The sequence below is a fragment of the Populus alba genome, chromosome 1, assembly GCF_005239225.2.
Source record: "Populus alba chromosome 1, ASM523922v2, whole genome shotgun sequence".
Lineage (NCBI taxonomy): Eukaryota > Viridiplantae > Streptophyta > Magnoliopsida > Malpighiales > Salicaceae > Populus > Populus alba.
The window spans coordinates 35,484,728-35,510,433 of record NC_133284.1 but is presented as its reverse complement, the minus strand read 5'-3'; the positions used below and the strand labels follow the sequence as shown (position 1 = coordinate 35,510,433).

General features: G+C 35.3%; 3 protein-coding genes across 6 annotated transcripts; 1 reads left to right on the top strand and 2 right to left on the bottom strand.

Annotated features, from left to right (window-relative positions):
- The first annotated feature begins 125 nt into the window (after nt 1-125).
- Nucleotides 126-4,101, top strand: LOC118055230 (alkaline ceramidase). Of its 3 annotated transcripts, none has more exons than XM_035067057.2 (3): nt 126-275; nt 1,931-2,257; nt 3,369-4,101. In XM_035067057.2, exons 2-3 carry the CDS (start codon nt 2,007-2,009, stop codon nt 3,880-3,882), a joined length of 765 nt encoding a protein of 254 aa, XP_034922948.1. In that variant the 5' UTR covers nt 126-275; nt 1,931-2,006; the 3' UTR covers nt 3,883-4,101. The 3 variants fall into 3 exon arrangements, with proteins under 3 accessions (XP_034922948.1, XP_034922946.1, XP_034922947.1); XM_035067055.2 differs by having other exon boundaries at nt 217-371; XM_035067056.2 differs by lacking the exon at nt 126-275 and having other exon boundaries at nt 385-2,257.
- Nucleotides 4,102-4,738: 637 nt separating this feature from the next.
- LOC118055232 (uncharacterized) lies at nt 4,739-6,647 on the bottom strand. Its single transcript, XM_035067058.2, has 2 exons — nt 6,204-6,647; nt 4,739-5,214 (listed from the first exon to the last, which is right to left on the bottom strand). Exons 1-2 carry the CDS (start codon nt 6,588-6,590, stop codon nt 5,044-5,046), a joined length of 558 nt encoding a protein of 185 aa, XP_034922949.1. The 5' UTR covers nt 6,591-6,647; the 3' UTR covers nt 4,739-5,043.
- Nucleotides 6,648-8,143: 1,496 nt separating this feature from the next.
- Nucleotides 8,144-23,265, bottom strand: LOC118055233 (protein NO VEIN). Of its 2 annotated transcripts, none has more exons than XM_035067060.2 (13): nt 22,604-23,265; nt 21,730-22,070; nt 20,803-21,526; nt 19,395-19,529; nt 18,897-19,071; nt 16,577-18,273; nt 16,255-16,467; nt 12,756-14,969; nt 12,000-12,112; nt 11,220-11,622; nt 10,820-11,137; nt 9,873-10,130; nt 8,144-9,608 (listed from the first exon to the last, which is right to left on the bottom strand). In XM_035067060.2, the coding sequence occupies exons 1-13, from the start codon at nt 23,198-23,200 to the stop codon at nt 8,619-8,621; spliced, it is 8,178 nt and encodes a 2,725-aa protein (XP_034922951.1). In that variant the 5' UTR covers nt 23,201-23,265; the 3' UTR covers nt 8,144-8,618. The 2 variants fall into 2 exon arrangements, with proteins under 2 accessions (XP_034922951.1, XP_073263345.1); XM_073407244.1 differs by lacking the exon at nt 22,604-23,265 and having other exon boundaries at nt 21,730-21,782; nt 21,875-21,983.
- Nucleotides 23,266-25,706: the final 2,441 nt, after the last annotated feature.

The following is a 25,706-nucleotide window of genomic DNA, read 5'->3' as shown; positions in this document are numbered from 1 at the left end:
CGACAACTTTTTCTTAGTTTAGATTCTTTATAATAATATAATAAAATGAGGCACGTGTGCAACACGGACATCCAACCTAGGACAATAAAAAGAAGCAAGGTAAAGTTTCTCTACCAAAACAATCCCAACCGCTCAAAATACTAATCCAACGAATCCATCGCCTTACAAGTGTTGTCAAAACAGTCGTTTCTAAAATAAAACCATTTTCTCCACGCGCTCAGCACAGTCACTATGAAAGCCCTAAACCGTTCCCGAATTGGCATCGGGCAGCACTGGTCCGTTTTGCTTTAGCCCTGTGCTGTTTGTTGTTATTATTATTATTATTCGAAGAAGAAAGAAAGAACTGTAGAATAGATCTGATTTTTACGAAGGTTATTATTATTGTTATTTTTTTACTCCACTTATTATGAATTTCCCTCTTCCCTTAGCAATGTAGCAGAAGAATAGCCAAGTTTGGATATAGTTTTTTATTTATTATTATTTCAATTTGTTTAGGTTTTTTTAGAAGGTTGAGAGAATTATAGAAAATAAGTAAATAGTGTGGATCGAGTAGTACAATGCATAATTTAGTGATTCGGATTTCTTTTTATGTAATGATTCGGACAGAATTGGAAGTACATTGATTTCTCTTTTGTTAAGGGTTTTTTTTTTCGTTGTACATTATTGATTCGGCTTGGCTTGGCTTAGGGTAGGATGTGTTTTCTCCATTGAATGAACACTATGCATAGTGTATTGCCTTTGAATAATTAGTTGTTTATATATGTATGTATACATATGGTAGTGAATAGTTAAGTAAAAAAACTAAGGAGATGAATGCTATGAAGATTAGACTTTAATGCCTCCGTTTTAGTTGTTATTATGTCATGATAGTGTTTATCGAATCGAATAACAGATAAGTAACTCTGTTTTCAAAGCATTTGCAAATCTGGTAACTTCTCCCTTTTTGTTGTGTTACGGTTGTTTCATTGCTCAGTTTGTGATTTTGTATGCGAAAATTTCTTTTCTTGATTATAGAGAATTGCATTGCTGTAATATCTTGAAGCAATAAAGGTAACTTTGAGAAGCACAATGGTAGTCAGTGTGGTTGTACTTCAAACCATTGATACTTTTTTATGCTTTACTTATTTGAAATTCTGGACTTGTTTTTAGTGGATTTGAATTTCTTCTGTTTAATTCTAATTTAGGAAGAGTTACCATGTAGTATGAGATCACACTTGGATTTTGACATATTGGAAACCTTGAAACATCGGAAAACAGATGGAACCTTATCCTGAAAATTTTCTTTCTTTTTCGTGAATGCAACCTTTGCCCCGAGTTGCTAGTTTCAACTATGTTTGATTGGTAAATAGCTCATTTGGTGTCCAGTACTTTGTAAGTTTACTTAACTTTAGGACCTTTTTTTTCTAAGATTGTCTTGGTTTTGAATGCTTTAAAGTTGCCTTCATAGTTTGCAAATCGTTGTGAGATGTTCTATATTTAATTATTTTCCATATATTTGTATTACTGTTGCCATGCCCATCAATTTTACAAAGAATTTAATATGCAAACTACCTTGGAACTTTTATCTTCATAAATTGATTAAAGATCCATGTAATTATTCCTATTTTGTCTGGTTATAGTGTATGGATTCAGTATCAGTATCGCTTAATAGGATGCTTTCTAGTTCTGTTATTACTACTGAATTGGCTATAGATGTTGATCCCTATTTTTGTAGGCCATTAAAATGAAAAGAAATAGGTTTTTAGGCTTGAGAGAGAAAGGAAACTTACAATTATGTATTTATGGTAAACTGAGAGAAGAGAGGGCACCTCATGAGTAAGGGGTTATTAGGGACAAGATCTTTTTTTTTTTTTCAGTGTTTTCTTCCTCTTCTTTTTTGTTTTTCATTCCAAGGTTCATTGTCTCATCTTTTTATAACAAAATAATGCAGGTTATGATCCCTTCAATATTCTAGCAGAAAGTTTATCAGTTGAATTATCTTACACTTCGTGCATATACATCGAAGAATGGCTGAAGCAATATCGAGCTTTTGGGGACCTGTAACATCTGCAGAGTGGTGTGAAAAAAATTATGTCTATTCATCTTATATTGCTGAATTTTTCAACACTGTTTCAAATATCCCAGGCATTCTCTTGGCACTCATCGGCCTTATAAATGCTTTAAGACAACGGTTTGAGAAGAGGTTTAACGTACTTCACATATCTAATATGATACTTGCCATTAGAAGTATGCTATACCATGCCATTCTGCAACGCATGTAAGTACACTTGTGTATTCTCCTATCTTGTTCATCATTTTCTTCTAAAAACTTTTTCACTAATTTCTTGGGTGGTTAGCAGCTCCTATGTGTTTCCCTTGGAACTAATTGGTGTGTAGTTAGAACTTAGAAGTATGTCTTGTTTTAGCTGGATTATATTCATAAAAAGCTCTGGCTTTGAATTTATGGCATACAATACTGTAAGATGTTAGACTGTTTCATGCACAAAAAATTGTTCTAGGTGTTTATGTCTCTGCATAAGTTGATTTAAGTTCCCATTTAATCTTTTTAACCTTTTGGGCCTTTTAAAGAGAAAATATACAATCCTCTGCCTAGGGGCTACTGTTGAAGGAGTGCATTTGTAAAAGGGCCCTTGAGCTTTCCTATCCCAAGCAAAAGAACAACAAGGATCAATCAATTAAAGCCCGTTGACTTTTACCCTTAAAGTTCTCACTCAATTTTTTTCATCAAGGGTGATCATATTATATATTGAATTTTTGGCCCCTTCATTTTATAGTTTTTTTTTTCTTTTTAACTATGTAAAGGAGCTAGCACATATACTTTGAGGCGGTTTGTGGAATGGAATTCAGATGAAAAGTTGGCTCTTTAAGTACTTTCAAAGAATTAGAACTCCAATTAACTGGATTTTTCTAGGTCGATGTGGGCCAACAGCTAGAAGTTGTAATTAGGCCCTAACTTATTGCTGGATGATAGTGTTTTATTTTCTGTAAAATTTATGCATGTTGTCATATCTTATTTTATTCACTTAATTGGCATTTGCAAATGAACGCCCCAGGATTGCAAAAGCATCGAAGTTCCTAATTTTTCCTGCATCTGCTTAAAAACAAATTATACTTTATTTGATAATCGGTTCATTGAATCTAGTCTACATCTATTTTCCTTATTCCAAAGCTTCAAGAGTAGGGTCTGGTAATATAGACTTCTAGTATGTGTTCCCCTATTGAAAATGCTGGGACTCGGGACCTGTATTTTTTTGTGTTGTAACTCATTCCCAAATCATGTGAACTTGCATGACACTGTGTTGGATGTGTTGTTTGGTGGTGTCCTCATCATGTTGATTAAGTTGTTAGTATTCTTAATTTATCTTCAGGCAGCAGCAAGGTGATGAAACACCCATGGTTTGGGAAATGCTTTTGTATTTCTACATCCTCTACTCACCAGATTGGCACTACCGAAGTGTGATGCCCACCTTCTTGTTCCTTTATGGAGCTGCATTTGCGATTTTCCATGCACTGGTCCGTTTTGAAATTGGTTTCAAGGTGCATTACGTGATTCTTTGCCTTCTCTGTGTTCCCCGGATGTACAAATACTACATCTACACAAAAGATGCATCTGCAAAGCGGCTTGCAAAACTATATTTGGCTACCATATCCACAGGAAGTCTTTGTTGGCTTTTTGATCGCTTGTTCTGCAACAACATTTCTCAGTGGTACTTCAACCCCGAGGGGCATGCTTTATGGCATGTCTTGATGGGGTTCAATTCATATTTTTCAAACACGTTCCTGATGTTTTGGCGTGCTCAGCAGTTGGGTTGGAATCCAAAAGTTGCCCACTTCATGGGGGTTTTCCCATATGTGAAAATTCAAAAACCAAAGACCCACTGACAGGCGCTGCAAAGCAAACGGTGTCTTTCCTTTCCACCTCGTTTGGAGGCAGATATATGGTTTTGGAAGATTAACAACCCTTAGCAACACAATTCTTTTCTCCTTCAATTTTCTAAATGGTTGTAAATGATAGTTGAATATCTTGACATCATTAGTTGGATTTTGCCATCTTGGTTAATTTAAATTGTATAAGTAGTGGTTTTGCTCTGAAGAAAATTTGCTTGGAGTGTTCTCTAATTTTCCCGCATGTCAAAGTTCTTTCTTTTAGCCAAAAAATGTAAATTGGCTAATCTGTTAACCTTTAATCCTTGTCATCAAACACTGATTATGAGAAGCTTTTGGAAAGTTGTCAAATTCATAAACTTTTCTTCTGTTTTTTCTTGGCATGTACGCTATACACTAGAGGTTTTTTCTTTCCTTGCCTTATGTATTTTGGAGAAAGATTTCGTTTTCATTCAGTAAAATATGTTTTCTATTTTCTAGAAAAATAATAAAGAAACTAGAAGATTCTCTAAAAGTAAAGGAGCCGGTTAATTTGCAGGAGCAAGAGGAAGATGCAGCCATGGATGAATGTCGCATATAATATAATGCAACTTGGAGAGTGAGTTCGTTAAGAAGAGATGAGAATGGTCTCCAAATCTGAACCTGGAAAACCACTTAATGAAGAGGTCCAAGTTCAAAATTGACATGCTACCTTCCTCAGCCTCACTTTCAATGCAGGTTTAGGATCTCTGCCCCACTCCAAGTACAGATTCTTATGGCAATATCATCCTGGCAAAGAAGAAATGGAAGCAATCTATGCGTGAAACCAGTGGGTATAGTTATTGAACTTCTATAACAGTAGAAGGGATGCTGATAATCGCAAGGCCAACCACGCATTTGTTCAAACAGAAGAAAGTTGAGACCATGACAGTTAGCAGGCCATAATTCAAAGTGGTTTTGTAAATGGGAGTGGTGAGCTATATTTCCACTTTTCGGAGCAAGCAGGCATTTGCTGAAGATGACAAACTAACTTCGATTGCAACATGACCGAGCTACATCAATAAGGAAGTTCCAAGTTCCAATTGAACAAAGCTCGAGTTATTTCTTGGTCAAATTTTAAGTTCCAAACTCATTTATCCAGAAGCAGCAAACAGATGCAAAATTTGAAAACATGAGGAATCAAATTTGTGTGCCGTCAACCATGACTTCCAGTATCTTCTTCTCCAATTCACGGCCATCAATCCAGTTTGAACTTTGTCGGTGTAAGAGTTCGTGCTTCACTTTCTTCTTCTCTTCCTGCCTCTTTTCTTTCACCCTCCAATTCTCAAGCTTCTCTGCTCTTTCTTTCAACTGCATAGAACAGATCAAACCACATCAGTAATGCATTGAAAGGCAGCTTGTCGATTCAAACCTTTGACAATGTCCACATGGTATTTAAGAACTATACGCCCTTAAAAAACAAGTGCATTCACATGCAAACACAACTATACACGGGCACAAGCTGAAAAACTCAGCATTGTACGTGCATACAGAAAAATTTCAATCAAATCCCTTCAACCTCCACAGATTGATAGTGTCATTGAATTGAAAGCCAATGCAATTCATGCAACCTTCATAGTTTACAAAAATTTAACTTCAAAGATCAGACAACATTGTACAATTACTTAATAGTATAGTAGCATAAAAAATGAATATCCAAGTAGAATGTGTAAGACATTCAGGAATGAATATCTGGTTTTATGGAATCTTTACAGTTTCAAAAATGCACTCTATCACCACAAATCTGCATTCGTGTGTATACCTGCAAGCATCTCCACCGTTCCACAGCCAAATTGATCAAAGTCCTTAACCTGGCTTGCATAGTTCTAGCCTGTAAACGTACTACCTAGACTATCTCCTGTTTACCATCACTACTACTGCTTTTGATGCCATCAACCAATTAAAGCGTGCAGCTTAAGACCATCATAAAAACACATTTTGTCTGAAAACCCAACATAACTCAAACCTCTGAAACCCTAATCAACAATAACAATTAAAAAATAAACACAGAAAGATCAGGTTTTTCCTTAAGATGACATCAAATGCTCCACATTTGCTACCAATACCCTGAAAAAAACCCTAAAAACACCAAACAATCTTAATCAAAACAATTTTTTTATTCAATTCCTTTCCCAACCCATCAATAAAAAGAACCCATTATTTCTTTTACAGATTCAATCGATAGTTAAACATCAAAATACACAGTTTCCATTTTTTTTCGAAAGGGCATTCCGAGAATCTATTATTTACTTGAATCTTCGAAAAAATCAATAATAAAAAATTAAAAACACGAATATTACCAGAAGCTTTCGAAACTCCTCTTGTTCAATCTTCCTCTCTTCAGCTCTGACTTTAGCAGCTTCAGCTTTCAATTTCTTCCTCTCTTCATTAGCAACTCGAATAGCTTCTTTTCTAGCCTCTTCTTTCCTTTGTTTCTCTATACGCAAAGCTTCGACTTCCACTATATATTCCTTTCTCAATACTTTCACTTGCTTTCCATATTCTCTTCTTAATCTAGCTAGTTTTGCCTCTGCTTCTTTTGGGGTTTTTGGTGTCTCCCAGCTTCCAATAAAGGAGTCTGGTTCTAAAAATTTGTGGGTATTTTGATGGTTGTTTTTTGGTGTGGCGTTTGTGCAGAACAAACGACGGGTAGTGCGGAGTAAGGAGCGAGAAGCGGCGGTGGCCATTTCTGAGAGAGAGGGAGAGCGAGAGTCGGGGTTTCAGAAATTTTAGAGAGGAAAGATTGAAGGGTATTTGGTAAATGGGCTGGGCTTGAGATTAGGCCATGTACACATAAGTAGAGAGTGCTCGGCCTATTTGAGTTTTTTTTCTTTTTATTTCAAGAATTAGAAAAATAAGCAGTAGTACGTTTTGGTCTTTGAAATTGGATTTTCCTAAATTATACCTTAAAAGCATATGATAACTAACAAAAACTACTAAATGGTAGGTAGGTTTAATTGTTCATATAAACAATTAACCAAGTTAATATATTTTTAAAATGTTTTATGATATTTTTGTTTTATAACTCAGTCGGTTAGTACATCACTTGTTATACTTTTAAAAAACAAAATGATGGGAAATTGATATAAAAAAGAAAAAAAAAATACTAGCTAGATGTGTAGCCTACCTTAGGGTTTTTTTGGGGGTAACAAATCTAATTGCATTGGGTCACTCAAGACTATATGTCTAAACTCTTTTTTTATGGTTTTTGAGTTTTGTTGACCTTTTTTTTTATTATTTTTTAGTTTTATTTTTTTAATATTAGGTTTTTATTGAATTTTTATGCTAATATATTGGGTTTATTGTAAATTGATTTTTTTTTTTTTTCTCATATAGTAAAATAAAAAATACTAGTTCATTCTAATAGAGTTCATAATTCAAGTTACAAGTTTGACTTGTTAACTAAAGTTTGACTTGTTAACTAAAGTTAACCTACTAATTTTTTTTATTTTTAAACTTGTCTAGCCAACATGATTAAGGTGAACAACCCCTTATAATTTAATTTATAATTCGGGTTAAGTAAATAATTCAATTGTAGGTCTTAAAATTTAAACTTTTATATAATATCTAATGATAATATCTAAAAGTTTTTTAATATCTAGATATTATTTTTTTTCAAAACAACGGATTTACCCCTAAGAAATATATAATGACAAATAAACTGTAAAAAAATCATTTTAACACAAGGCTAGTTGGTTTGATTTTTTTCTTAGGAAAACCTTAATTTTACTATTCCATGTAAAGGTTTAGCCACACCTTTTAAATTTTGTAATATATTTAACATTTCTCATTATCTGGTTATAAATTTACTGTATTCATCATTTCAGAATTGCATGAAATAGTTCAACAAACATATCCCCTGTAGGTTTATGACTTGGATGGCTCAAGTTTGAACCAACTCATGTTAAGCTATATTAATCTAAAACAATATAGTTTTAAGATTTTTTTAAATAAAAATTAAAATGGATAGCTCCCACCTAGTTTGTTACAAACCCAGCTTGGACCAAGTCTTGAGTTCCAGGTGGGGATTGTAACCAAGTTGAAAAAAAAACTCGTCACTGGAACCTTTTAAAATATAAATAAATGTCCGAGTGATAATTTGAGTATTAAAATTTCCAAAAAAAAAAAAAGGGAGCGTAGAGAAGACACCAGAGCATTCACGGTACTGCTGTAAAATGAGGTTAACGATGATCAACCGATGACCTATAAAGTGTAAATGTGACCGACTGTTCACTTGGAATTCATACGTAATAATATCATTCACTATCATGGAATTCGAATATTTCCACTGTTGAATCACTGTCACGGTACAAAATCTGTAAGGCCTTGTTGCTCGACAGATGAAACTTGTAATGACTACAGGGGAGGTTAATAACACTGCTGTCAGATGTAAAAAAGAAAACTATGTGCATAAGCCATCTCTACTGTGGTGAATACAACAATTTCCAGCTTTAGGTTTCAGCTTGGAAAACCTATAACCCTTCTCCAAATTATTGTTCCCCTGGCAATAGATTCTACTGCTCAATTATTTTCTCTGGCAATGACAAAATTGCAGAAACAATGCATTGATTCTATTGGAGGTAGTATTTTGTATCCCAAGTCCCAGCTATCTCAAGAAAACTTTGCAGACAAGCCTCAATCATTCGCTATCTCAAAATTTGTATCCTAGACAAAGGATCAGAAATCATGTCAACTTGGTGTTCAATGGTCACGAATCAAGTCAGCAGAGAAACATCCTCCCACGTCTCAGAGACAGTGGGCATCAGAACAACCAATCGGAGCTTCCCTGATTGGCATTGTCTTGCGGGATTTCTGAATGTTGTGACCCTAGCTTTATTATTACCTAAAAGTACATGAAGAATGCTAAAACATTCACCCTTTTCAACTGCAAAGTGCCACTCTCTAAATGATATTTCAAACCAGTTCTTCATAGAGGATCTTGTTGCTTTAACTTCAATGTACTCTTTACTACTTCCCACTTCTATAACCATGTCATAGGGTAACCCAGTCTCATTATCCTGATTAACCCACTTCACGACTTGACCAAATTTTTGATTCAAATGGTTGAAAGCAACTTGCTCACCTTCTCTCCCAGTAGCCATTGCTTGTATTGCATTAGCTGTCCCAGGACGAAGCTGATCTGTCCTGAATATTTTAGATGGACCCAATTCAGGGCCATTGAAATTAGGAGTCTGGGTGTCCACATTATCAGACTCTGGCAACTCATCTGCTTTGTTTTCAATGGTGAAATCCGCATTGTTCTTAGCTGGAACTACACTAACTGCTTCTGTGACAATCTCCTCATCATTTATGCTACATCGGCTGCTATGAAAATCTGGTGCAGTTTTCCAGTCTGCAGGTGGCCAATATGAACTGACACTGGCTTTCAACTTCAAGTTTGAGGGTTTCTGTTCGTTTATTGATGTTGGAGAAACATCTACATGAAGTGATTCCTCATTCGTTGTCAAAGACTGTGTTGAGGAGAGTAACCACAAAGATTCTTCGTCAGGAAGCTTTGACACCTTCTGGCTGTTCACAATGAAGAATTCCGTTTGCTCCTCTGTGGAGCCAGATTCAGCCATGGTTGTAATCATATGAAGGAAATTTGCCAAGTGCAATTCTGGAGTACCATCAAAGAATAAACGAGAAAGCTCCAAAAACAAAGCGTGTGTATCAGATTCCAACCTGGTGTACAAAGTATTACCCTGAAAAATTATAATTGAAAGGGTAAGGTCATAATAATTTTTTCCATTTCCAAAATCATGAAAGGGTAAGGGTCATTTAATGCGCAGAGGTCTTGTATATCCTCAAGATCTTGCATTTCAAAATTAACAACAAAGTTCCAATGAACTTTGGTAACTTGTTCAATCCTAATTTCACATGATTCTTGCCAGCAGTTTATCAGCACTAGTCAGCTGCACATAAATGAGAGAAATGAAATAAGTAGAATAAGCAATATGATTCCATACCTCCAAGAGACAGCTACATTGTTCTTGCCTCTTAGAAGCCAGGCGGCATTTTTTTATGGCATAGTGGTAGGATAACTTTTCAACAGCAATAACCTGCAGTTGCTTTAGATTATTGAATCCAGACTGCTTGAGTTTAGAGTATTTATCAGGGTGTGTGCTATATATGTAGCGCTGAGCATATGGAAGAGCCCAGTTAATCAATGAAGCTTTGAAGCTAGAGTCTGCTGGACCATCATATATTGCCTTGCGAGTTACAACCTGCATGAAGAAAAATGATGAAGACTTCCCCAAGTGGTTATTTATACAAGGGATTTTAGACTGGAACAATCCTGCAGCCCTGCCTTTGGTTTCACGCAGAACAAGAATCTAAAAATGCTTTCCCTCAAACCAAAAAAAAAAAAAAAAACTGTATTTTCAAAATCAGTTCCATTAGTGACAAAAGGAAACTAGCAATTACATACTATAATGATCAAATGAGTATAAACGGCACATCAATAAAAGAATGCCAATCACAATGCATAACTGTTATTCGAACCACTTGAGATTCAGTTCAATTAGAAATTATTTATGCTTTCATAAGTTGGTGTATACTGTATAGTGTATAGCACACTATCTGAAAAATAAGTAGGTGGATACCTCGTAAAGACAACCATTATATGCATACATGATGTTTGAAGAAATGGCAAAACTTTAAATAAAACATTCTGAGCAATCACATAGAAATTGGTGAGAATATTACGGAGAGAGTCCTAACATAACATGCAAAATCATTGGTAAGTTAGAATTTTATAATTAATTGATTTCATGAACATTTTGCAGTACTCTTTTGGTGAGTCAACATGTTCATTTAACTGGCATAACTAAGGTGTCAGTTTACAAGTTTCCATCAAAGATTGTGATAATAATTCAACTGACAAGGCAGAGGCAGGCAGGGAAGGAGTGCTTACCTCTGAGAGAGCAGGTATCCCCAATTTTTGCAGGAGGAGAGACACTTTAGTTTGAAGCATCTCTTGCTCACTGCCACTCAGATTGCCAAAGTACAAGAATTCTATATTATTGAAATTCTTAAATATCTTCCTCAAGTTTTTATCATCGGACCAGCATACCAGACCAAAAGATGGGTCCAAAGAAACCCATTTATCTTGTGCTGTAGGCAGTACAGTATAATCCAATTTTGTCAGACATTCTTTCAAGTGAATGATTTCTTCTGTACTTAGAGATCCAGATTCCAGTCCCTCAGTCCACATCAACAAGACTTTGAAAACCTATGACACGAAAAAGAAACCTTAGATTGCCACACAACACGATCAGTTTAAGGTCAAATTATTTTTCAAGTTGGGAACTTACAGCACTAGCAGCTTGTGAAGGCAAAACAGCAGTTGATAACTGCAGTAAAATATCAAGATAGCTATGGCAAGTAGGGATTTCAGATACTCCGCACTCATTAACAAAAAAGTCATGAAGGCCTGGATAAACATTGCACAATATCTTGCTTAACAGGCACTGAATAACACTTGTTGACCCGCCCTGAGAATGGATCTTTTTTAATCGGTCCATAGAGCCAGTTGGATCATGCCAATATACATCTTCAGCAGACAAAAATACACCAGGTAACAAATCCTTGTGATTAGAGCCAGATTTACTAGGAACGAAAATAAATGGTCCTGAACGGAATGCCTCTGAAACTTTGTTCCTTGAAGAAGATATTTCATCCCAGATAAATGAGTAGAATTTTGACATTTGTGCTATGCTGTAGAGGAAAAAATGTCAGTTGTCATTTAAATGAGTAAGATCAAAGAAAAAGCTAACAAACAGCACACAGAAAATGGAATAAACAATGTAGCAAATATGGAAAAGATAGCTGGATTTTAAATGTAGAGATAGGCAAGAAAATAAAGATACAGTTGACTTAATAAGGATATATTCAGAATCGAGCAGAATGACAAAATGAGGTTTTACAGACTCCCAATTAGTGAGTTGAATTTACAAATCCACAAAATCCATAAGAGATTGAAATCTTTGTGTGCACCATTTAGCATTGTAAGTACACATAATAATGATAAATATCATGTCTTACACAACTCATGAGCCACGTGTCCATCTAGCACAACAAAAGTACAGCAGTACCTGGCCTTGAAAGTGGTTTCAGATTTTCTCCATGCTTTTATAATTTCCAGAACATCATCAATAGTGACTTCAGTCTTCAGGCCAAGCTCACTCAATAACTTTCTACTTCTCACCTGTTACAAAAGGAATATAGTGGTGCAAATTAGATTAAGAAGATGCAGCCACAGTATATAATGTTTCAGAAAGCATATCAGCTCAACTAAACCAAGAACTGCAAGTTGTCACATTTGACAACTGCGGATGTTTATTCCAATCTACTATGAGCATTCACCTAACGAGGAGGTGTCTACTTTAAACCATCTCACAAGCGAAAAACACCCACCCTACCCCTGTCTCCCCTACCCCCACCCATCCCTGTCTCCCTTTCCCTTTTTGGGGCAGGAAATAAAACAAAACAAACAAAGAGCACTACGTAAGGGACTAATATTTGCAGAAACACAGATTTCATATGGAATCTGATAATGACAAAATTTCACTGTATATAGCTATCTCACAAACATGTGCACCTGTGACCATCTATTTTGTTTTGATGTCACTTTATGATACCCATCAATTGCAAAACCTTTGATAAATGCTATTCCTTTACTGCCCCTTGGTGTTATAATCAATGCAATGAAAAGAGGAAAAATTAAAAGAAAACAGTTTATTTATAATTCTACTTCCTATAAACAATTGCAGGTAATATTGGGCTTAAAGTGGGAGGGACAACTATTATAAACTATGACTCCATTTGCTAGTCATGAACATCGACCTAACCTTTGGAAGAGCATATGGCGCAGAAGCACCAAGGATAGAGCGTACTGCATCACAATCATAGAATAAATCTTTAGGGTAGTGAAGTTCATTGTCCATGCTAGAAACTACCCACTGAAAGTCACAGATTTTGCTTATAAAGGAAGACTTGAAGGATCTCCCATTATCACTGGACTTTAAATCATAGTAAATGGTAGCTTTGTCACTAAAGTTATCATCCCATAGCGTGTCAAGGACCTCCAAGAGATATTTACAGCGTTCTCCATCACCACTTGTGGACAGAATAAACAATAGATGTGCCAGCTCACTGGATTCCCAATCTTTTGCTGTTGATCCAGGGGAAATCAGGTCTGTATCCCATGCCATATTATTGGGAACACTATGACATAAATCAGCAACACTCTTTTCAATCTGAATAACTCGCACAAAGTCTGCAACGCCAATTTCCTGCAAAAATTCCCTCCACTTGGTCAATCCATTTGAGAGGGATTTGTTAGCTGGATGATTCAGATAGCTGATATCAACCTCATGCCATCTCATTTCCGCTATATTAATTAATTCATTCACATCAATAGGATTCCCAAATTCTCTGCTGAAATGAATTGATGTCTCAACAGGCCTTCTATATCCATGATTTGTCAATATATAAGCTTTATTTTGTAACTCATAGATAATGTGCTTCCTCTCAGCACAACAATTAGGGCAGCCAGATTGTAGGTGGATCATTATAAAGCAGAGATAATCTATCATTAGATCCTTGTCCCTATCAGTGATTCGGTCATCAGAGATAGCTTGCAAAATATGAACCTTAATAATTTCATGTGCAGACAGCTCTTGCACACCAATTCTATGAAGCATCCTAGCAGCATTGTCAACTGAAGTCTCATCGACAGCTGATGCAGAAAGAAGGGCTGGATTTACAATCTGAAGTTTGGCATTCAATTTTGGAAAAGCCTCAAGTCTGTGCACACGATCAAACCCAGTGCTTAAGGTATCAGAGTGTAACCAAATTGTACTAACATCCACTGAGCTATACGTTCCATCTGAAAGGGGAATAAATGGAATATTTTGAAGTTTATCTATAAGATCAGTTTGCCCAGAAGATCGAGATAGCATTGCATAGAGGGTGTTTAGCCAAGACGATAGCCAACCCAAGCCCATCAACTTTAAGCCATTCTCTGTGCGACATAAATGGGTCATAAATTTAATTAATGTTTCAGGCCCATACTCCATGATACCCAGTGCCCTTGCAAGTGAATCAGACAAAACTATATTCTTGTCCAAGAATCCAAGTCCAAGGTACTCTTGAAGCAATCTATCAGGTAGAACATTCCGAGACTGCATATCCCAACCTCTCAGAACACTGCAAGGAGGAACCATTTTACTCATGTCTCCTTCAATAAGCAGGCAGCTTGTTCTTCGTAATTCTAAAATAATTGCTTTAGGAAGGCCAGAAAAGAAACCATGCACCTCCCCGACAAGTGGAACAAAGCTCATATAAGTGGCCACAGCTTTGCCTGGATTCTCCCTAAAACAAGAAAGAGCACAAAAAGATCTCTCTGCACTAACAAACAAACCAGGAAACTTGGTCAACAACCATTCATTCCAAGGATTATTCTTGTCCACTTCCTCTCTTGATGAAGGTAGAATAAAATCGCCTTGAAGAATAAATTTCAGACCATAAGTTCTTAGAGGAAGAAAAGCAAAAACAGGCTGTTGGTCCAAACGTGGATTATACTCCCCATTATCTGACTCCTCGAGCGTAAATGCTATGGCAATTTCAGTTCCTTGCACTTTAGGACGACTAGCATGTGCCTCCAACTTCTGAGATGCTACAAGCCATGACATTTTATCTTTCCCACATGAAACCTTTACAATACCATCTTCCAAAATTTCTTTCCGCATGACGATGACTGAATCATTGAGCATGTTTCGGAACATGATACATTGGAGGCGCTGAAGGAAAAGCAGCAAAGAAGGATGAAGATCTGAAAACATCTTTGTTGCAGTATCTTCTGATTTTGACCGGAAAGGAAGCACAATACAAGTATTCCAACTGTTAATATTCATTTGATCAGGGTGCATAGACACCAGCTGACTGAAAAAGTTGATATCACAAGGAGGCACAACAGTTGGCAAAACAAAACCAATCTGACCCTCGCCTATGTCAAACTTGATATGAAATCCATTGGAATGAATCTCTGGACAATCTGTGATCTACATAAAGACCAAATGACATCAAAAAGGAAAATTATTAATAGATATAATATAGCCTATCTATAAATGCCCTTGTGTGATCTTAAATCTTATCACAATCACAAGTTCATTTTCTTTGTAAAAAAGGAGAGGCAACTATGATCAATCAAGTAACATTTTATTCTTGTCTATTTGAAAAAATTCAAAATACATAACCAAACCTCCGTGCTTTTATGTGAATTGCCATTTAAGGTGCTATATTTGAAGTCCAAATAAAAAACTTGTTTCATTCCATTTATTATAGTGATCAAGTATAAGGTTCATCAACAAGAAAGTGACTGGAACATCCTAGCAAGCAACAAGTCTTTGTTGGAAGGGACAATCATATGGCCATAGTAACAGAGACAAGTCTCTAAGATATTTTGTAATTTCAACATACAGTGACGATGCCTTGTACTAAGAAATTTTTTATTATATTGAAAGAATTTGCAGAGACAAATTATCAAATAAAACACCCTTTAACAAACTTTTAGATTAAGGAACTGCCAAGTTTTGTGTTTCCTTATTTGTACATCATAAAAGAAAGATGCTGAAAAACTATATAGAGAATAAGATTGCTAGCTAAATAACTTGGTTCACTCCCAAGTTCCAACTCCCCATTGTCCCTGATGCAAGTTCTTATGATCAAAGTGGCAGTATTGAAGGCAAAGACAAGCAGAAGGGCATGATGAGGTTTGACAGAGATCAAGCCCGTTCCAGTAAAGGGATACACTCTATGGAGGCTACACTTCCAGTAGTACACGTTGGCAATAAGGAGAAATTTGCATCCAATAAATGAAGATAATCTTGTATTTCCAAGTGGCAGTAGAAGCTAATTGTAACTGTCATTGTTCTTATCTTGAATTAGTAGTTATATATTAAATAACCATCAAATGTAACTCTTATTTATTGTAGAATATTATGTCTGGTAGTTCATTTGTAATGAAAACCTCTTTTGTATTTGGTGTGATTCCAATATGAGAGTGATTCTCTTGAGTGGTGTGAGGCTACTTGTTTCCTATTCCTTGTAAATCTTGTTATTTGCAATAAAGTTATTAGAATTCTTTCTCTGTCAATACTTTTTTTCTGCTGTCTTTCATACCGTGTTCATTAGTTTACACAAATTGTTCCCTTCCTTAATATCGTTTGACATTAGTCCCATAGGGCATTTGGTCCCTGGCACTACTTATAAATGAATTTTTCATTTGAGACTGATGGAGAGATGGTTGGGAGCACAGATGAATATAGCAGTGCTAAAGAAGCATACCCGAAATACTGATTTGAAGCCAATTCCTTTCTGCCCTATGTATCCACCACCAGATCCTTTCTTGGTTGAATTTCCAACATCACAAAGAGCTCTGATATTTTGAGCAGAAAAGCCTCGCTCATTATTCAAAACAATAATACCTGATTCTTGAAGGATGAATGTCAGAGTAGGTTCCACGTTTTCAGGATATATGTTATCATCAGCATTTTGAACCTGAACAATGCTTAGCAGTTAGAATGATGGCGTTTAACAGTAAAATGAAACCTTAGGGTTAGAAACAATACTCAGAACAAACACTCCATCCCTGATTAGATTTACTTACAAGCTCAAGAAGAAAATGTGAATCTTGTGAATATAGTTCCTGGGACAGACAATGAAGAGCTCTCCCTAGACGTGCATGCTGCTTCTTCAACATGCTGCTCTCTGTATTGAAAAGATTTGCATCCAGACCAAATTCTTCTTTCCTGATTGATTCAATTACCATGGCTGCATCCTTGTGTTGGTCAAGGTCAGATGATTGTTCTAAGCTACCACTGATAGTTTCAATACTGGAAACTACAGCATCATCAATTGTGCATCTAACTTGAGTACAAGTTGCATATTGTACATCTTCTCTCAGAGTCACATTTTCTGTGCTTATCTCAGACCTCACAGTTTCCAAGCATGATGACCCAGAAGATACAGACAAGTCAGTGGTACTATTAGAACAAAATGCATGGTAATCTTCAATCCACTCTACTATGCCGATAGATAATCCTATTTCATGAAGCATCAGGCGTTCGTTTTGGTTGCATTCATACAAAATCACTGAAGAAGCTTCTTTTATTACAGATTGCATCCCTGAGAGCAAAACATCAGCTGCAAAACCATGAAATTCTGCAGGCATAAAACCAAGACAATCAAGGACGAACCTTGACGCAAAATGTAATGCCTGGTTGATTTTAAATGATTTTTTTTGCAATTCAACAGTCAAGTTATTAGAAGCAAATCCAATTGCCTTTCCATGCAAAAAACATTTCCTGCTGTCCTCTACTTCCATATTTTCAGAATGATTCTTCAAAATGACTTCAAAGGCATGGCAAGCATAACATTTTAGAAGGGACAAAGGAACATGGTTCTCCCCCCCAGCTAATGAGAGCAAGGATAACAGTTTCACTGCTGTTTGAAAAGATGATCTCTGAAGTGCAGCTTCCAGGAAAGAATCTGCAGTAGCAGATTGATCAATTCTGATCACCTTGCCATCCTTTGTAACCAAACACATCAATTCTTTATCATTGACCTCACTCAACAACCATCCTACAAGAGGGCCAAGGGAGGAAGCAAATTTGAGGTCCCAATGCGACCATGAGTTCAGGTCAGACAGCATCGGTGCTCTAACCAAAACTTCAATTGCATCTTTAGATGTAACGGAATTAAATGCTGCCACTAAGTTGTCACCCTTGTTTCTCACTTCATTGGTTTCCAACTTGTCTTTCTTAAGAGGCAATGAGTCTCCAATATGATGCATTCCTGACAACGTAGCAGAAAATAGGACACATTTTGAAATTACTTTGTTCTTATACTTCTCCACAAGTTGTTGAAAATCTTCTATAGAACCATTTTCCATAATGTTAAAACTAAGTAGTGGAAATTGTCTTGTAAGCAGTGCAGCAACCATCTGTTTGGTAATAGTTTCATTCTCCCACAGACTATATGAAGCTTGGGACACTAGTACCATCAACTGATGCTGGAGCATCGAGACCTCCAAAGTAGACTTTCCACATCTATCACCAGACAAGAGATTCTGTAATTTAGCAGGAAATAGAGAGGCATGGTTTTCCAGGAAAACAAAAAACTCCCCATGACCAAGGGACTTGAATTCCTTAACACCAAATTGGTCTGCTAGCCACAGCTCACAACTGGACAGCTTCCTCAATGAAATGAGTTTGTTTTCCAGAACTGATTTACCATTGCTCTGATACTCATTATCAAGCTCATAATGCCTAGTAATTTTCCCAATTATTTCTTCAACTGGGACACCTGTGAGATCCATTAACCACATATATTTGATTACATGGATACAAATTGTTCCAAAATGATACAAAAAGAAACTCAAACGAAACATAGAACTTAGCAAGATAGATCAATTGCGGCACCTGAGAGATCTGCTAATCAGCTACTACTTTTGATTATATGGATAGATTATTCAAAGCAAACATATAAAACAAACTCAGAACTAAATCAATAATTACATGGAACTTAGAAAGATAGGACCCAAACATTATTCCTAGTTTTTCCAGAAAGGCATGGTACACCAATAAAAAAAAACGTAGCATTCCACTACAGGTGGGCACTACTGGCACAATTTTTTATGTGAAACATCTAAATTGCCCGTCATAAACATACTGATTTCTCTCATTAATATTCATAAAATCAAATGACAATTTTGACATTTCTTTTGAAAAGGCTGTGCCAATAGTCTTACAGGTGAACTAATAGGATCAGCCTTCAACCTCACTGACTCTCGAGATGTATTTGAACTGAAAATTGATGTGATGAATGGTAATTGCACCAAAAGGAAAGGAGAAACAAGACACAAAAGAACACTTGCAGTATAACAATAAAATTCAGCACAGCCTATTTGCAAAGTTAGCATCACTCACTGTGTGTTTGCTGTAAGCGCTCACAGGCCACTGGTGCCTGCTTTTCACCTGGTTCAGTATCAATGCATCCGTATTCATAACAGTTTCCAGAAAGGGTGTTAGCTGACTCAGGTTGACTTGCGACTTGGAAAGTATCATAAATGCTATCCCACATTCCACACTTGATAGATGCAACCTGCAAAATTAATAAAATTGCTTCACTCTGGAATAAAGAACCAAAGTCGATGTTCACTAGATACACAAAGCCCTCATAAGGGTTGATAAAGATCAAAGTCTACTACAGCAGAAGAACAAACAATGTTCACTGAAAATGAAAAGGCTTCATAATCCAAAATCTTTTTTTGACAAAATGCCAAAGTACTGCCAGGGCTATGGTAGCTGGAAACAACCACAACCCAATCAGATATGGAAACAAAAACTTTTAAATACCTTCTTGAGAAGAAAAGTAAATGAGACAACTTGTCAATATAAAAATTTAATAGACAATAATTAACTTACAGCTACATTGAGCATCCCGTTAAATGGGTAGGATGAAAATATGCATTTGAATCTTCTCATGCATCGATTAGTTCGCTTGCGAACAGCTTTCTTGCTTTCTGGTGGTTTGTAGTACTGAAGCATTCTCTCAAGAATCTAAAAGTACAAAAGCATACCCACTGAGAAGCGCAACTTATATTAAAATGACTTTTACATGTAACATTCAAGTTTAAATAATTACAAGATAGAAATGAAGTATAATCATTTCTGAAGCATCTAATGCATTAAAAAGGCAAGAGAGGAATACCAGAACCACTAGGCAACACTACAAGTGTGCGCTACATATAATCCTGGTAATAAAATCCAAATAAAATAGAATCCTAGTAATGCTAGTAACAATAAAATCATGGATAACATTTGAATTTCAAAATAAAGTTCTGAAATAATGTAAAATTTCCTAATCAATGAAGTTACAAACAAACTAAAAATGGTCCTTGTACACTTTCAGTCTTGCATCAAGAAAAATTACATGTTTTATTTGTGGACACTACCACCCTGCTTCTTTCAAGCAAGGAACTCATGACTTAATGATTCCAGAAATTTCCTGCAACAAGCAGTCCACATTTTCAAAATATTAGGGACTATAAAATCTTGTTTCTTTCAGTTTGAACTGAAACACATGGTTCTCAAGACTGCATCTCTTCCACCAAAGAAATAACGCAACAATAAAAATAGAGGACACTGGACAATATTACATTCATTTGCTCTCTTGCTTAATCCAACTATTTGCTATTGGTTCAGTTAAATAAAGATTTTGAGGTTAAAGGGCAACCCTAAAAATTAAACTTAAAAGCTCTAGACTTCATTTCTTTATGGGTTTATGGGTCACCTTAAATTAAACTGTCTCAGTTATTCTTAATGTTTAGCCAACGGCCAAAATTTTCTTAGTCTTTATGTAAACCATTAGCAAAGACAACTTGACAAGACAAGGTACAAAACCTCTAACAACTTATTAAACCAGATTTCATCATTAAGCCATTTGAACTGCAAAAAGTACAGTCTAGTAGACTGGGATGCTAGTTTGATGATAAGTCAAGCACATGGCGAAGATATCTTCTTCAAAAAAGAAGGTATATTACCAGTGTGACATTCACATTTCAACCAGAACTAATTAAAATTCCTTGAAACTCCAACCCAGCATTGAAACAAGTCAACCCTGCTGACATGTAAGATTCCTAATGAACTTCAAGATCAACTAAATCATCAGCAGAGATCCAAGTGTTGTTATCAACAGAATGGACATAAACAAATTAAGAAACATTTAACATAAACACAGAAGGAGCACTAATGGAAAGTATAAGTAATGATATACAAAACACAGACACCTTTGTTCTAGTTGGAGAATCTTTCAAGTCGAGTTTCATCATACCTCTGCCACAGTGTAATCCTTACATGCCTCCTTCCAGGTGGTGATAAAGGCCCCCAGGTCGTTGCTTGATAGTGAGATATCATCTTCACTTGGTGTAACAAACTCTTCAGTCTTGTCAAAATTATCAATAGGATGAGCATGTTTCTTATTGCTTCTGAGCAATTTTGAAGGCACAGACACATTCCAACTTGCATCTTCAAGTTTTCTTTTCTTAAAAAATGACCTGTTACTCTCTTTAGGCCTTGAGCTACCACAATCAGGGGAAAATTGGCTACCCGTTTCACCTTTCAGCCCTAGGCGTGACATCTCTTCAGTTGCAGAAGGGTAAGGACAGCTACTCACCCGATCAGAACTGCTGATAGCCTGTGCTGAAGACCTTAAGTGGCTGCCTACATTATTGTTGGTCATTTCATCTTCATTCTTTCCATCATCACTTTTTTCATCTTCAGAGCTTGATGAAACAAATCTGATGTGTTTACCACAGAAACCATAGTTTTCCTGGGAAAATGATTTAATACGCTCGCTTACAGCAGAAAAACGTTCTTCCAGTCGCTCCTTCTCTAAGGAAAAACGCCCTTCATGCCTCTGAGATCGTACTCGAGGTCCACTTGCTCTTGCCTCTTGGCATTTCTTTAATGATCCATTCCTTGCTAATGTCTCTCGGCATTTCTTTTGCGTTGAATTTTCAGATGCTTTAGCTTCTCGAATAAAAGAAATATGTGTCCTGTTGCCACAAATTTAGCATATACATATGTTCATGTATGTTTGTAAGTTTGTGTGTGTGTGTGTAGCCACACACAAAAAAATAGCATAAGAAAGAGACACAGCCCTTACTCATTGCAATGCAATTAGAAATAATAATTGGAAGAAGGTCAAATAGAAAAAATACAAAATGACAAAAATTGAACATAATTCATGAATACACACCCCAAGCTTTGAACACGCACGCCCAGCATTTCTGGTCCCTTAACTGGATAATTCTTTGCAAGAAAAAGCAGAAATTCATCAACAATAATAACTTTCTTCTGACATGTGTCCATAAACTCACTAAGCCAAAGAATTATTTCCTCACTGGTTATCTTGAAAACTTCTGTACAAGCATCAGGTTTCATCGAAAAATAATGCAATACCAGTGGGTGTCTCATCAACGGCCCCAATCCCAGCTCTTCAAAGTTTTCAATACCCTCGTTCTTGCATAGTGCCACTTCCAAATCATAAATTGATGTAATTCTTCGTACCCCAACAAAGCAATGTATAAAAGCATTTATCTAAATAACACAAAATCAAACAACAGAAATAAACAGCATTAACAACAACAATTTAGGAGGGAAAAAAAAAAGAGCTATACACTTTTGTTAGGTAATTACTGAATATTAAGAAACTTGAAAATCATGTCTTTTTTAAAAAAAAAAAAAGAAGAAGAAGAAGGATAAAACACACTTTTGCTTTGTAATTATTAGTCATTAATTACCAATTTATAAGAAATTTAAACATTATAAAATTGAAAAGAAAAAAACTCACTTTTCTATGTAATTACTGATTGATGGTGAAAAATTTGAAAACCGCGACAAAAAAAAACTGATGACTAGCAAGCTACTAATTAGAGAGAAGTTAAAAAATCATGATTTAAAAATATAAAAAAAAACAGTCTTGCTTTGTAATGACTTGTTACCAATCACTAATTGCTAAGAAAATTAAACATCTTCATAAATTATTATTTAAAAAAAAAAAAAAGGTGAAACACAATTCTACTACGAAAATACTAGCTAAGCTATTACACTAATTAGTAAGTACTGATTACCTTGCTCTCAGTGACCATAAGCCGGAAAAGAGCAGGAACCTCTTGCATTTTAAACCCTAAAGAGTCCCATGACTCAGCTTGAAAATTCACTAACACGGACTGTGAAACTTTCCATGCAGAAACATTCTCTTCTGAGTCGGAAAGATCTTCCCGTGCTTTCTCTACTGCTCTATCAATTCTCTCTAATTGTAGCTCTTTATTGCTTTGTTTCACTTTCTTTTTAGGGTTTTGTGGAAACTTAGGCAGGTTTTGTTGTAGTGTTGCTGGCTCTTGTTGCTGCTCTTGTTGTTCTGGTGGAGGTGGCGGTGGTGCTCCTGGTGGCGGCGGCTCTTGAAGCTGTTGTTGACGATATTGTATTTGTTGTTGTGGAGGGAGAAAAAAGTTAGGGTTTTGGATTGGGAAATTAGGGTTTTGCATTGGGAAGTTTTGTTGGAGTAAAGCATTGGTGAAGGTATGGAGAAAAAAATTTGGGTCTTGGAGAGGGACAAAATTCGGATTGAAAGTAAGAAGTTCTGTTGGTAGTTCTTGTTGTAGTGGATGTCGTTGTGGTGGTTGCCCGCGGCCGCCGGGCCGGTGGGGAGGACGGTGGCCGTGCATTGGGAGAGAGAGAGAGAGACAACGAAGCTTAAGAGGCGCGGTGAAGGAAAGTATATGGTGGGGTGGCGGTTTGGGGTTTTGTTGCTTGAGTGGCAGTGCAGGACGTTGGTTATGGAAGTTTAAATCGACGGTTGAAAATGATCCAAGTCAGCAAATTTTTTATATTTTTTAAAAACTAGTTTTGTTCGGGTGGGAAACACTATGGTAGGGTTCTGGCATGTCCCTGTACTGGTGGCCCGTGCTAAGCCTCAGCCAACTCAATTTTTTTCCCATGTAAAAAAAAAATTAAGGTGTCGCTCTCATTTTTATAAAAGCAGAAAAAAAATCATCAAAACTCAAGTCTTTAATTTAAATTGGTTCAATAAATATCATAATTTAATAATATAATTAATGAAAATAAATAAACAAAAATACAAAATTATTAATTTTAAAAAACTTATACTTGACAATATTGTGAAAAGATATCTTTCTAATATTTGATAACAAAAAAAAAATTAAATGAGAACATGGTATTTTCATAAAAATAAACTAAAAAAATATAAAGTTTAATTTTCAGCAAATCAAATATTGAAGTAGAAAATTAAAAAAAAATCAAATTAAAATAATAACAACAAAAAAAAACCTAGGTCACTCCATTCAACCTGCCAAATACACGACCTAATTGTTAGATCATGATAACCTCATAAACAATAAATTGAATAAAATAATGGTGTTCAAATCTCAAACAACTTAATATTAAAAGATATGGCCGCCAGACCCACGCAACTTAGATTTGGCATTGCCGATAAATCTAAGACGCTTGGGTTTGGTATGATTGTCAGGGCTAAGCGCTTGGATCATGTCAGTCCTAAGCATTGACTTAAAAAAATATATAGTTAAAAAAAAAAAGAGAGAGAGAAGATAAAATTTCTATTGAAGAAATGACTAATTCATAAACATAAAAATAAACTATTTCAATAGAAAGATATGATTTGATTTTTTAGATTTAAAAAGTTAAATTAGATTATTGTGATGATTTATTGTCTATAAATTATTTATACTTCATTTATAAATAATTTTTAGGCCAACATTACTAGGTTTGGGGTCTGACAAACATGTCTAACCCGAGTTTACTTGAATAACAACAACAATATACTAATAAAACAAATAATAATAAAACAACAATAATATACTAATAAAACAAATAACAACAACAATAATTGTAATAATAAAAGATAGAATTTATATTGAAGGAATAACAAATTCATAAACATAAAAAAAAAAAAAAACTATTTCAATGTGAAGATATGATTTGAATTTTTAGATCTAAAATGGTAAATTACATTTTTATGATGATTTATTGTTTATAAATTATTTATACGTTGTTTATAAATAATTTGTAGATCCATGTTACTTGGGTCTGACAAACATATTTGACCCAAGTTTGCTTGAATAATAAGAACAACAACAATAATAACAACAACAATAATCATAACAATAACAACTATACCAAATCCAAGTGCCTTAAGTCTGGCAAACCATGTTAAACCCAAGGTGTTTGGGTCCGACAACCATGTCCGGCACAAGTTTAGTTGGATCTGAAAACATGCTAGACCAAAGTTATTTGAGCTTATACTTAGAAATTGAAAAAACTTGAATACTCTTGTGGAAGAAAGCTCACATCAAAATCAAACTAATAACCTATAACAGAGGAGTGACTGATGATACAATCTCATTAGTTATTTTCTAAATCTATAGTTAAGGACCCAATTTTAAAGAGAGAGATAAATAGAAAAAATCACATTTGAACCTATTAAAAATAATAAAAATATCTTTATCTAGGAATAATTTTTTTATAAAAAAACAATTTCTTTTCCATTTTGTTATCATTTTTATATCTATTTATCTTTTATTGAGTATGCATTTTTTTTTGTTTTAACCTGGGTATCCTCGCACCCTTTTAAAAGATGAGACTAGTCTCATTCGGGGTTTATAGCTACCCCTCTCAATAAATGCGCTTCCTAGGAATCGAACTTGTGTTCTCACCCTTATAGAGATATAGCACTACCTTAATTGTTAAACCAACACTTCATTGGTTATTGGGTATGCATTGACAATAACTCACTAAATAACATAATTATTTTTGTCAATAGCCATTTAGACATGTTAAAGCGGTGTGAACGACAATTTATTCAAAAAAAAAAGGTCTTAATTATCCTACTATGATTGCCTCATCACATTTTTATTTATGGATATATAATTTTTTTTCAAATCTATCCTCTATGCATTCTAGATTTTATAATACAACCTATGATGTTTTGTGTTCCTTTATGGTTTTCATTTAAACTTTTTAAAACCCTAAATTTTATGAATAATGCTAAATATTAACAAAAAGCTTTAAAAATATGCATGCATTAGTACATTACAGGATTAATAAGGATCCTATAACAAAGAAAAGAAAATAAATAAGAATCATAATAGAATATGACATCACAGGAATGGACTTTATGTTAAAGTAATAACTTAT

Bases quoted from the DNA above. Each gene is read 5' to 3' on its own strand.
- LOC118055230 (XM_035067057.2), top strand. From the start codon at position 2,007: ATGGCTGAAGCAATATCGAGCTTTTGGGGACCTGTAACATCTGCAGAG. The intron at 2,258-3,368 runs GTAAGTACACTT...ATTTATCTTCAG, and splicing joins CATGCCATTCTGCAACGCAT to GCAGCAGCAAGGTGATGAAA.
- LOC118055232 (XM_035067058.2), bottom strand. From the start codon at position 6,590: ATGGCCACCGCCGCTTCTCGCTCCTTACTCCGCACTACCCGTCGTTTG. The intron at 5,215-6,203 runs GTAATATTCGTG...TGTTCTATGCAG, and splicing joins AGGAGTTTCGAAAGCTTCTG to TTGAAAGAAAGAGCAGAGAA.
- LOC118055233 (XM_035067060.2), bottom strand. From the start codon at position 23,200: ATGCACGGCCACCGTCCTCCCCACCGGCCCGGCGGCCGCGGGCAACCA. The intron at 12,113-12,755 runs GTTAGGTCGATG...CTTTTGTAACAG, and splicing joins CGCCATATGCTCTTCCAAAG to GTGAGAAGTAGAAAGTTATT. The intron at 11,138-11,219 runs GTAAGTTCCCAA...TTCGTGTCATAG, and splicing joins CTTCACAAGCTGCTAGTGCT to GTTTTCAAAGTCTTGTTGAT.